Source organism: Zingiber officinale, chromosome 5B (assembly GCF_018446385.1).
Source record: "Zingiber officinale cultivar Zhangliang chromosome 5B, Zo_v1.1, whole genome shotgun sequence".
Classification (NCBI taxonomy): Eukaryota; Viridiplantae; Streptophyta; class Magnoliopsida; order Zingiberales; family Zingiberaceae; genus Zingiber; species Zingiber officinale.
The window spans coordinates 35,461,707-35,474,903 of NC_055995.1; the positions used below are offsets into that span (position 1 = coordinate 35,461,707).

Consider the following 13,197-nt stretch of genomic DNA (forward strand, 5'->3'; position numbering starts at 1 on the left):
TTACTAATTATTGTCAACAAATATAAATATTATTTTAATTTTATTCTTTTTTATCTTATAGCTGAGTGGTGGTTACAATATGGAGGGTCATTCCTAAATTTAAAAAAAAATTGTAGTACAAATTCTCTCACAAACAGCGTCTTCAAGTGGTTGTGAAAGAATTTGGTCAACTTGCTCCCTTATTCATACAAAAGTACGCAATCGTCTTTCTTATCGTCGCTTGGAGAAGATGGTCTATGTTCATTATAATATGCGTCTTCAACTAAAAGCGATAACAGAAGAACAATAACAGGAAAAACAAGAATCTAGTGATGTAGATCCATTTGATATTGGATTTGTCTAAACTGAGGATGATCCAATGATGTTCTGGTTGAGCGCTGTTGAGGCTGAGAATCCCTTGATGAAATTGGAGATCCACCAAGACCATCTCAATTTCTTACTCAAGAGATTGAAAAAATACAAGCTAGAGGAGATGTCAATGAAGAATATAATGATGAGGCTTTTGACCAAAAATTTCGATTTTCTGGATCACGATCGACACGTTCTCAAACATCTCAACCTCAAACTCAACCAAAGTTCATAGATAAAGACAAAGGTAAAACTCCTGCAATTTTTACTAAAGAGAAAAGAAAAGTCAAAACTCCTACTTTTAAAGAAAAGGTTAATTGAGAATTAGTGAAAATCCACTCAATGCAATTGATGAGCAAGAACATGATGATAGTGATGAAACATCATCACCTTCTGACACTATAGTCCGACGAGAAGTTCGAAATGATGATAGTGATGTCAATAGCAGCACAAGTACTAATGGAAGTGGTGGCAGTTGTGATGCATCTGGTGGTTGTAGCACTTATGCTCCTACTCCGGCACCGGAGCCTTGGATATGTGAGAAAGATTACACACATGCAACCCAAGATGATGATCACGGAAGTAGAATTATTAAAACTCAGTATCAATGTCGATCTAAGGGTGACAAACAAAAGAAAGCTCATAATTATCAAGATATGCAGGAGAGTTTAGCTGAGATTAATTCTGATCGAAGTTCATCATACTCTCAGTCTTCTTATTAAGTTCGGATGCATCATATGGTGATCCATTATATCAGAGCTCAAGGACGTATACTTATCGTTATCCTGTGCCTGTACCTGTACCAGTTCCAATTCCAATAGTGCCAGTTCAAATTCAACTTTCAATGGTCAATCGAGACATGTTGATGGACATGTGGAGAAATCAATATCAATATTGCATGTCATGGGATGATTATTTAATCTGGGTATTGGAAAACTATGGAGTTGATTTAAGTAGAATGTTGTATGAACCAATGCTTCCATCTGATTCACGTCACTCCTTTTGGTATTAGTAAGGTATTGTATTATGATATATCAATTTTAATTTGAGTTGTTCATATATCAATTTTTTTTAAAGAAAAATATAATTATTTGTTTTTGCCTAACATTTATATTTAAAAATTAAAAACTATCGAAATTGTATCGGCACGATACGATATCGAAATCGTATCATTCCGGTTGAGACCGAAACTTTGGCATGACTCAAAATTTTAAACCATACTTTATAATACTTTCATTTGTCTTGGATTAACAACCACGTAGGATGTAACCAAGTAATTCTTCCGCCTCTTTTATTTTTAGTTGTTAAATTAATTTGTTATAATTATGCTACTAATCTGAGTTGAAAATCAGGAAAGGATTATTTTTTATTTTATAGACAATTCATCCCTATCTTCTCGGCCTACCTGTGACAACAACATCTACATAGCCTAGAAGGTTTAATTTTTCAGGCTGGGTTAGCTACTGATAATATATATTGTCAAAATCAAACTGGGACTGTGTAATACTTGCTGCGTAGAATCCACGACCCCGGTTAAAATGTTGGCCATTGAGGTTGTGAAAGAATTAATATTCAGTAGATGATAAAACTATTGGAATGAAAATTTCCATTTTCCCACTTTTCTCCCTCATGGTATTTAGCATTTTTCTTACTAACATGCTTATACTAACATGCGTATTTGTATGTTCGATTTAAGTCACATTTTGTACTGGTCCAATATTGAATTGACTTCTCTTATAAAACACAGAATAAATGGAAGATACGTCTTCAACTTACAAAACCAGTCACTTGGCCTCCACTAGTGTGGGGAGTGGTTTGTGGAGCTGCTGCTTCTGGTAAACAAAGTTTTTCCTACGTCAGTTAATAATTTGATCTAGTTCATTTATTATATTCACTAATTTTTTATCAGATGAGCAGATAGCATCTCCTTCAAGTAATATAGATGTGCTCATAACACAATCTGTCTGAATTGAGCAAGTTATTTGGTTCTCATTTAAGTTACCTACATGGTATTTATCCTTAATGATATGAAAACTTTGGAATATGAAAAGGTCACTGAAAATTTTCTGTGAAAAGGGACGAGTAACAACCCATCTATAAGCATGTTTATAGACTGTGTTTATAGTTTTTACCATATAATTTCTTAATAATTATGCGTATTTTCCATCACTTACTTCTTGGTCAATTACCCATTTGTTAAAGATCTATATAAAATTTATCTTTTGACCGTGTCAGATAAATTTGGTATACGTCAGTGAATTCTATCATAAATATTATCCATACGATTTCATCAACTTGCACACTTGAGAAGTGAAGAGGGAAAGATTTGGGATAATTTCCCTATGAAGTCCCTTCCACCTATGTATATATTATTCATCAAAGGAATATTACATTTAGTGTCTTGTAAAATATAGTATTTACAAATGGGTCAATAATACTCTCCTTAAACTGTCCTTAAACTGGAGCAAGGTATTATAAATCAGCTAATTGATTGTTAGAGCTCATAAATGATGTAAAAATTTCATTATACTGCTCTTTCTCACTAACAAAGTGACAATCAATCTCTATGCTTTATTCTCTCATGGAACACTAGATTTGGTTATCATAATATGACTTTATTAGGTTCTTTAGGAGCAGATCCCAACTTAGTCAATTGTTGCTTAACCCTAGCTAAGATCATAACTCTATATTCTTCCTCTATCCTCGATTTGGCTACAATGCTTTGGTTTTTTAAGAAATCAGATTCACTCCCAAAGGGATGTAGTAAGTCTAATATAGACCTTCTATTGGTGGGAGAATTTGCCTATTCCACATCAGTGTATCCTACAATTTAAAGATGACCTCAATTTTGATAAACAAGATATTTTCTTAAACATTCTTTAAATACGTAGGATCCTTGAGGCGGTCTCCAGATGAAGCTTTTAAGGAACTAATTGATCACATTCACTATGAATGATATGGTTGGTCTTGTAACCATAAAATTATTCAAATTTTCGAGCCTTCTATATTTTTCTAGATCATACTTTTCTAGAGCATTTAATGGCTCTCCTACATTAGTTTAACATTTGGATCCATAAGAGTATCAATTGGCATATTTTTCCTATAAGATAAAGATGTCTCCCCTTGAGTGAGCCACCTTTTTACCAAGAAAATATCACAAATCATTAAATTCTTGGTCTGAAAGTGTTGATAAAAGAAGGCTTTTAGCCTTGTTATCCCTACAAAGTCATCAACAATTATAATAATGTATCTAAGGAAAATACTCTTTAGATGGAGAGGTAAGATGAAACAATTTGAGGCACTTTGATTATCTCCAACTGAATGAGGGCAGAATTAAAATTTTCAAACTTGAAGAATATACAGAGACTAAGCCACTCTCCCCTCAAACAACAAACCTCGAAGGGATTCTATATATACTTTCCCATAAGATCACCATGGAGAAAGATGCTCTTGATATTCAACTAGTGAAGGGGCCATTTAAATAAAGCTCTTAAGGTAACAAGCAATTTGACAGAACTAATGTTAACCATAGGTGAAAAAGTGCATATATAATCGCCTCCATAGATTTAAGCGTGTTCCTTATCCCGATCGACAACTCCTATGGCTAATATCTTCATTGTCAATAACTAGTTGCGGAATATTGTGAATTTTCCAAAAGGCAAAGGTACTAGATGTTAGGACCAATGAGGTTGATGGATCGGATGGCTAGAAAGGGGAATAATGCTTGACCTAATCCTTTACTCTTGCTAATACTTAGCAAGGACGCACAATTAAGTAGTGTAATGGAAATAAAAATGCAGATTTTATGTGGTTCGGAATCTTCATTCTTATTCCACGACCTATAACTTTTCGGATGAGTCACTCCTAAATTCCACTATTTTTCTTCTTCTTGGATGCTTCCTAAGGTAGAGAAACCTCTTATAACAATAAGGAATACAAGTAAAAGCAACTAAGACAACTACAAATCTAAGGCTATAAAATTGAACAAGAAAGCACAAAGAATGAAGTTTAGTTCAGATTCACTAACCTTGATAGCTACTCTTGGTCCTTTAATTATATCCTCCAAGTTGTTTTAAACCAACTTACCTTTGTATTCTACAACACCCTAGTAAACTCTACTATTTTTAGTCTTCTGTTTCCCTGATTGCTTCAGCTTTTCACTTGACAATGGATCTCTTAGTTGACTCACCTTGGCACTAGTTGACTCCTCTGCTTTGTAATGACTCCTTAGTCGACTGATCCTGTCGATTGAGCCACTTTATTGTCTAAGCAATCTAATGGTTGTAGCTCTCATCTGCTCAATTAATGACCTTATTTTTGACTCTTAATAGGGAGGGGATTTAGTCACTTGCCTTGCCCAGTTGACTAACTTGGTTAGTTGACTACTAGTCGACTCAGCTTTTCATAGAAATATTCTATGTTAGTAGACCAACCTGAGTTGGCTCTCTAGTCTACTCGACTAATCTAATGGCCAAGTCATCGTATAAGTCAAGGCTACCTGAAACCCAAATTATAGGTCTTCACCTCTCATAATTCACTTAAGAGTCTATCTTTGCATCTTTACTTCACTTACAAGGTCATTTTCCATTACAGGTGATAATCATTGTTCACTTGTTACAGTTGTCAATCATTCTTCACTTGCTCACATATATAGTCCGTCTTGTCCAACTTTGTCAAAATTATTGCAACTTCACTTTTCCCCAATGGTTGTCTCCCATTAGGTTGTCGGTCCCTCAGATGCACCAAGCCCTTGGCTTGTGCATCACTCGTTCACCTAAGTAGTATACCTTTTATGATTGTCGTCAAAGTTGCCACCTTGATACTTTTCATCCCACAGTTCTCGGATGCCCCATATCGTCCTTCTTGGATCTCTAGCGAACCTCGAGCCATTAAGCCACACCAACTTTGGCCATGCAAAGTCATCAACCACAACTCAACCTCATCTAGTTTCAAGCTTTGCGAGCTTCGTGTGCATCTTGCGAGCTTCATGTCCGTCCTGTCAAGTCCTTACGCAACTGACCACTTACATTAGTAACACAGACGAACCTAACTTTAATCCTTTGCACAACACTTTAAAACACTTTGGTTGAACTTGACCATTTAGGCACAATTGCGCTAATACTAGATCCCATCTAACATTAGAATGCAATGCTTATATCTTTTCCACCATAACTTATATCCACTTCTGTATTTGGGAGCATCTATGTAAGAGTTAGGAATATGTAAAACCAAAGAAAAAAATGAAGGTAGAATGGCTAGGTGATAGTGAATGTAAGACAAGAAGCGAGAAATTGGATGAGATGGAAAACAACTGTTAGTATCTTTTTTAGGAAAGTTTAAATCAAATGATGGATTCAGAACAAGAGTTAGTGTTGTGCAAGCATTAGAGTTTTATAGTTGTCTAATGTAGGTCCTAATGGTGGGGCTTCTAGTATTGGTGATCCTACAAAAGAAGAGTACTAGTAGAGATAATAAAATAGGCAATGACATAGTGATGTAGCACGATAGACGAACGTAAAACCTCACCTAAAGGAAAGGTCTCACATAAAAAGAGAAAATTTATTAATTAAAACCTACCTAATATGTGAGATCATAACCTTTTTTTTAGATTGATAATAAGACTTGTTCTTCTTGAACTAATGACTCAATAAAAACTTAACTATTTTTTCTTAAAAATTAAACAACTATTATAAAATGTCTAACTATTTCTAGAAATATAACAAGTTAAAAATTTGATAATTTTGACACATTTGAACTTTTCAATATTATTTTAAATAGGATTTAAAATGCTAACTGTGTTACCTAAGAATTAGAAGCATCTTAATCACAAATTCTAAAATAGTTGGTGAGTCTGAGAAGAACTGAATGGAGTCAAACAATGGGACATCAATCAAGATAAATACATGTAACTTAGGAGTGTTGCAGTTGTATCCCCTTTTTGTAATGGAAAGTAGCAGAGGAAGAAACACTTAACTGAGAGAGGTGACAAGTTATCCTGAATCATGGTAGACTATGTACAGTACGAGTACACCCTAATACGTTGGATGGAATATATATATATATATATATATATGAAAGAAGAATATTAAAAGCAATGACCATGAAGAATAGAAGAGGACATGGAGCTTGTAAGCTAGCGTGTTGTAAGAACCATGTCAACCTAAAAACTTAGTGGAACCTTAGTAAGAAGTGTTCTGACACTTTTAACTAAGTGGCAATTTTCCTTTTCAGATGCACAATTCTGTTGGGGTTTATACGACAAGATGACTGATGAAGGATACTTGGCAAGAGATAGGGATTGAAAGGAGTGTGAAATATTTCTTAGCATTATCACTCATTAATGTCTTAATTTAGACACCAATTTTAGATCATATTTCAACATAAAAGGAAGAAAAAATAGAATACACTTCAGATCAATCTTTCGTTAATGAAAATTAAGTCATTCTTGAATAATCATCAATAAACATAACAAAGTATGTAAAACTAAGCTTGGAACAGACTCGACTAAGACCTCAAATATACTAAAGAAAATGGTCTAGAAGCATGAATATTGACACTAATAGGAAACATTGAGTGATATTGTTCTGATTGACAAGATTTGTATTCAAAACTCTTAACATAAGATAAAGTAGGGACTATTTTTCGAAGTTTAAAAGATTCAAAATGACTAAGAAAATTGTGAATTTGTAGACATTGTTGCGAAGGACCAGTCATAAGAGTAGATCAAAGTGGTGTAGATAGTCGATATAAACTTTGAGACTTATATCCAACACTAATCACCTTCTTTGTACATGAATCTTTAATGGAAATAGAGTTACTGGTAAATATTATAGAGCAATTTGAAGATTTTATAACGTTATTACCTAATAATAAGTTCAAAGAGAAATCATACATGGAAATGTTTTTTGCCAATATAAAAGAACCATGCAAGCATGACATTGGACAATTTGTTATTACTTTATATGTATAGAGAGGTACGTACCTGAGTCAAAAATCTGATAGAAGGTTGGATGGAATATAACACAAGTGTAGCAAAATTACCTCTGCGAATAAAATAACAGTTAACTAAGATGAGGATGTATTGCAGTATGAAGCTGGAGAAAGTGTGAATACTTCTATACTCAATAGGAACTGTGATAATAAAGATAAAACCCAATGAAACATCTTTAATCTCTACTGATAATATGAGCCTTGTAGAGGATAACTTGTTTGAGAAGCATGAAGAGGGTTTTAGATGTCTCTGACACATCTAAGTTTTCCGTAGTGGGCATATTTGGGTCTGCCGTATGGACTTTCATGATTTCTCCTATGACCTTCTCTACGACCTTAAGCCCCCTCTGGATGACAATTGAGTGGCCAACTGGAATTACCTAGCGAGGGGTCTGATGGTTTTGGAGATTTGGTTAATGCCCTCAACACCCTCGTATAAACATCAAATAGAGGTGAGATGAAGGTGCCTCCTAGACCTGAGTCTTCACAAGCTCTAACTTAAGTCAAACTGTGTCAAAGTATATAATGGTCAAAAACTGATCAAAATGCTGTTGCATGGCTCTTACATCTAATACATTCAAAAGATATCCACAGATCAGTAGCAATAGCCTGAACTCTTACCAATATGTGTGATGATCTCTATGTCAGACAGTGGCACTTTGAAGAGACTATTATTCACGCCATAAGCTCAAGAAAATATCATTGATGTATAGATCTTTTCCATGTGTTCAAGTCTAGATCTCTAGCCTATGCCCAAGTGTCATAGCACGAAAAAAAACATAAAAAAAATGCTCATGAGAATGAGACCAGCAGACTGCCTAAGAAGAAGAGTAACCATGCATCAATCTGCTCTCATGAAGCTCTAATGGGCTCTGGGATATTGGCAGCTTGGGTAGTGAGATATTCCACTTGCCCTTGACTCATAAACCATGCACTAATTGCATAGATCACGAAACACAATTTTTGTTCAACTTTCTGTGGTAATATGCATGGATCTTGAAAGATTCAAGGAAGTAGTACATTGAACATACGTTGATGTGTTGGAGGAGCTTGTCATTTTGAAACAATTTCCGTTTTAGGAGGGATTAGGTTGCTTTTAGAACGTCTATCACCATGAAATGATGAGGGCAAATGGCTGTAGATTCAGATGACCACTAGATGATAAACATTTATCTAATACCTAAATGGTTGACCTAGGGTTCACACACTAAAGCCACATGTTGGGATGCGGATGCCCAGAGTTGTAGAGGCATGGATGGCCAGCTGGGGATTGGCTGATGAAGGGACCCGAGGTTGTAGGCAGAGGAATAATGGAGATTAATAGAATTTTTTTTTTTTTTTTTCATCTCAGAAGTGCAAGCCAATGCTACACTAGAAGAGATCAACTTGCTAATCCATTGTAAATCGCTATCTATCATGAATTGGGAGGGGGGAAGAATGAGGTCGATAAAAGGTAGGTACAAGGGTGCCGACGATGACTTGCACCTCGAGCGAGGATGCAATATTAGCAAAAGAGGGCACAAAAATCTTTGTTGAGGACACAACGACTACTGTTTAAGAGGGAAAGATTTAGGATAATTCCTCTAGGTAATCTCTTCAACCAAGATATATATATTATTCACCAATGTAATATTACATTTGGGCCCTTCTAATATATACTATTTACAAATAGATATATAACAAGAACACATAAACCAATAATAAATTCCTTGGGTTTTTTTCTTCTTTCAAGGTGTTCTTTTCAATTTCATGTGGTCATTTTATTTTTCTTGAAGGTTTTATTTAGAAAGGCTCCTCCAGTACATATGTTTGAGAAGCTAGTAGACTAGTGGAAGTTTGGTACCCTTCTTAAATAAAATAACTGTCCTGTAAAGCATGGCCTTGTTGAATGAAGCTTTTGCTATATGGGATTTAGGTTGGTAAATCTGTGCATCCTTATGGAATAGCTTTTTGTCTATCATCTTTTGAAGAATGATTTGCTTACCAGTGAATGAAAACTGCCATTTTTCCAGGAAATTTTCACTGGAATGTTGAAGATGTTGCTAAAGCTATTGTCTGTATGATAATGTCTGGACCTTGTCTAACAGGATATACACAGGTATGCTGATATACAGCATATTTAGGACTTTATACAACCAAAATGTTCTGTAAACCATTATGAGATGTGGCATTTGATTGCGTCTGTTTGTAGACAATGAATGACTGGTATGACAGAGAAATTGATGCAATCAATGAGCCTTATCGTCCTATTCCTTCAGGATCAATTTCTGAGGGTGAGGTATAAATCTATTAAACTGAATAATATTCATTCCTATGACCTGTTTTTTCAAGATCCATTCTAACATGTGCCTATCATTTATGTGCTACTTAGTCATTGGTTGCAATGAGGCAGGCTACACCTGTTGAAGAAGGGTGACCACAAAAATCAACAATGTATTGGTAGTACAAGGATTTAGAAAAATATTTTCTCATTTTATTTTCATACATTTATATTTGCACCAACACTACCTAGATGATCTATCAAGAAACTTACCTAATAGGCAACTATGTCCATCTCTGTAGCAGTGTTCCCCACACTTCTCTCACCACCATCCTTTCCATCTGGATTCCCGAGGGTGGAAGCATATAAATACAATTGACGCCAATTAATTCTAAAAAAGAGAAAAAACTATCGATGGATTAAGTAAATACAACTCTTACATGCACATAGACCGTGCCATAGATCATAATGTTTTCAAAGATGAAATTACATTGGCAACAATATATATATATATATATATATATATATATATATATATATATATATATATATAGCACCGTTGTTTTTAATCCAGTAATTGCTTATTAGGGTCAATAATGTGGTAAAAGGAATCCAACTAGTTCAAGAAGAACATGGAAAATTTTATGATAATTAAAAAAAAACCATAGAAAATGGGTAAATAAGTCTGGTTTAATTGGGTTTCACACTGGTTTGATTATTTTTTGACTTTTCTCGGTTTGAAGCTTAATTTTGACTGGAATAAGTACTTTATTACCTACTAGTTCAGATCAATTTTGGAACATTATGTCTACCCGCTAAAAAAAATTTCTGGCTCCACAACTGGTTGCACTATTATCTGCTGTAACAGAGCAGACAGGTTTGTTGGATATTATTGGTAGCAACAGATTGACGGATTATCTTTTTTCCTTTAATCATTTTTTTAGAAACATTATCTGGCCAAATGCATCAATATTGGTTGGTGAAAGGAAAAGGAACCATTGGTATGCAAACTTGTTATGCAACAATCGAATCCTTTTTAATACATTTAATATATCTCTTTCTCAGGTTATAACCCAAATTTGGGTGCTTCTTTTAGCCGGCCTTGGATTGGCAGGCCTGTTAGATGTGTGGGTAGGTCTTCTTGAGTACTTTTAATCATGGTAACTTTCATGTTGCACCTTATTATTTTTTCTCCACGCTAAAACTCTTTACCACTTAATTTCAGGCAGGGCACAAGTCTCCTGACATATTTTATTTGGCTGTTGGTGGATCTCTTATCTCTTACATATATTCCGCTCCTCCTCTTAAAGTACAGACATTTCTTCTCTTCTCTCTGTTACATTGACATTTTGGATTGTCAAAACAAACTATCCTTAAAATTCGTTCATTCTCTTGTTAATTTCCAACCTCACAGCTCAAGCAGAATGGTTGGATTGGAAATTTTGCTTTAGGAGCAAGCTACATTAGCTTGCCATGGTAGTTATTGATGCTTGTAATCATGATTGATTCTTGTCTTGCTTCTGTAGCATTTATTTCTTCTTTGAGCTTTCTATTCAAACATATGTTGATAGGTGGGCTGGCCAAGCACTCTTTGGAACTCTGACTCCCGATATTATTGTCTTGACACTCCTTTACAGCATAGCTGGGGTACTAGTGGTTGTTCTACAAGCCAGTCTTGTCAACATATTAGGTTATTTAATTTAATACTGCATTCTTTTGGCTCAGCTTGGAATTGCAATAGTAAATGATTTTAAAAGCATTGAAGGAGACAGGGCTTTGGGACTTCAGGTTCATATTCCAGAACACTTGTGATCTGTATGGCTTAAACTGATGTCAATAATTGCATACCTATACTCTGGCATTTGACAGTCACTTCCAGTTGCCTTTGGTGTGGAGACTGCTAAATGGATTTGTGTAGCTGCTATAGATATTACGCAGTTATCAGTTGCAGGTATATATTTATACAATTTCTCATACTCTCTTATTCTTCCCACTTTACAAGTATAAAATCCAGGGCATTCAGTTTTTAATTCAATAGTAATTTTGGAAGGTAATTAAAAGGCAACTTTTTTGAAAATTGTATTAGCATAATCTAATGGGGTATAACTAAAATAATAAGAACCTATTTTCCAATGGATCTTCAACTCAGTTCCTTTCTGGCAGACTCTGGATAGAAGATATTGATTCCTTTATTACCTTTTTTGGGTTTTTGATTTTCTCTGTCATCCAGCTTCTCACCTTATCTATGTTGTGACGTTTTAATCGGGCATAGCTGAGTCGTGTAACTTAGACAAGATTCAGATCCCATGAAGAATATACCCATATAGGTTTATGTTAAAATGATCAAATTTATATTTAAACTTTCAACGGAGATGGTCTTTTATGGTCTTTAGCTGATTTGGCGGAGAGTAAACCATGCTTTATTGCCTTGACTGCTTGTTTGTGATGGTTTTAAATTTAGAATTCACTCATAACAGTTTATTCATATATTTGCCCTCGTTGCAGGATACCTTCTTGGTGATGATAAGCCATTCTATGCATTAGCATTGCTTGGATTGATCCTCCCACAAGTATATTTCCAGGTAATATATCTAAAATCACTGCTAGTACCTGCAAAATTTCTATAAGAGAGGACTATCAAATATCCACCTCATTGATGTATTCTGAGGTTGTTGTGGAGTCCTCGTAGAATGAATGCCTTGATCCACTGTAATCCATCAAAATATATTATGTCTATGCTTTCATTTTTTGGATATGAAAACTGTTCTATTTTTGTGGTCATGATAAATTTTTTCTTGGCAGTTTGAATACTTCTTGAAAGATCCCGTTAAGTATGATGTCAAGTATCAGGTAGTTCCAGTTCTTTACATGTATTTTGATCTTTGACTTTAATATCCGAATAACATGTTTTCACTTTCCACAAGCAGGCTAGTGCTCAGCCCTTTCTGATCCTGGGTTTGTTAGTAACAGCCTTGGGGATCAGTCACTGATTCTACAAGTCTGTCTTGTTGCTCAATGATTTTGTAATCGTTTGGTGGTTTGCTTCTCTTGATGCTCTAAATGGACTACCATGTCCGTATAGATGTAACAAGAAGCTGTAGATTGACATTGCACGGCAGAACGGGCTATAATAAGAGGTACTTATATAGTAGTTATGCGGAGAGGATTCTGAATCTGCTTTATCTATGAATAAGAAAACTACAAGTACTGTCTTTCTTTTGTGGAATGTGTTTGATTGATGGATTGATGTGAGATATTCGGAATTCTTATGAAATGATCTATCCATGGGTCCTTAATTATTCCTGGGCTACTATTTTGTCAAAATTGATCCGAGCTGAACTTTGTCTGAATGAAGTGTTATGAAAATTTTAAATACGTCTTATCCGTGGTTATATAGATTCCTTCTACATCATTAGATTATATTCTTTACTATATTATTATTTATATTTAAATAAATTTATTCTTCTTTATTATTATAAATTTTAAATAAATATATAAAATTAATTGGTAAGTAAAAAATTCTATGGTATAATATCTCAATTTAATGTATAATTTGTTGAATATTCCTTTAATCCCTTTAATGCGATGGTTATTGTTGG

The 13,197-nt window shown here is 34.6% G+C and overlaps 1 protein-coding gene across 1 annotated transcript in view; it reads left to right on the top strand.

Annotated features, from left to right (window-relative positions):
• LOC121984344 (chlorophyll synthase, chloroplastic-like) overlaps positions 1–12,897 on the top strand; it is a 35,610-nt gene extending 22,713 nt beyond the window's left edge. Inside the window, exons 4-15 of the mRNA XM_042537233.1 lie at positions 2,096–2,183; positions 9,351–9,436; positions 9,530–9,616; positions 10,664–10,729; positions 10,824–10,907; positions 11,013–11,074; positions 11,170–11,245; positions 11,324–11,386; positions 11,468–11,549; positions 12,104–12,180; positions 12,401–12,448; positions 12,526–12,897. Of these exons, the coding sequence (XP_042393167.1) occupies positions 2,096–2,183; positions 9,351–9,436; positions 9,530–9,616; positions 10,664–10,729; positions 10,824–10,907; positions 11,013–11,074; positions 11,170–11,245; positions 11,324–11,386; positions 11,468–11,549; positions 12,104–12,180; positions 12,401–12,448; positions 12,526–12,588 (882 nt within the window). The 3' untranslated portion in view covers positions 12,589–12,897. The remainder of the gene's footprint in view (positions 1–2,095; positions 2,184–9,350; positions 9,437–9,529; positions 9,617–10,663; positions 10,730–10,823; positions 10,908–11,012; positions 11,075–11,169; positions 11,246–11,323; positions 11,387–11,467; positions 11,550–12,103; positions 12,181–12,400; positions 12,449–12,525) is intronic.
• Positions 12,898–13,197: the final 300 nt, after the last annotated feature.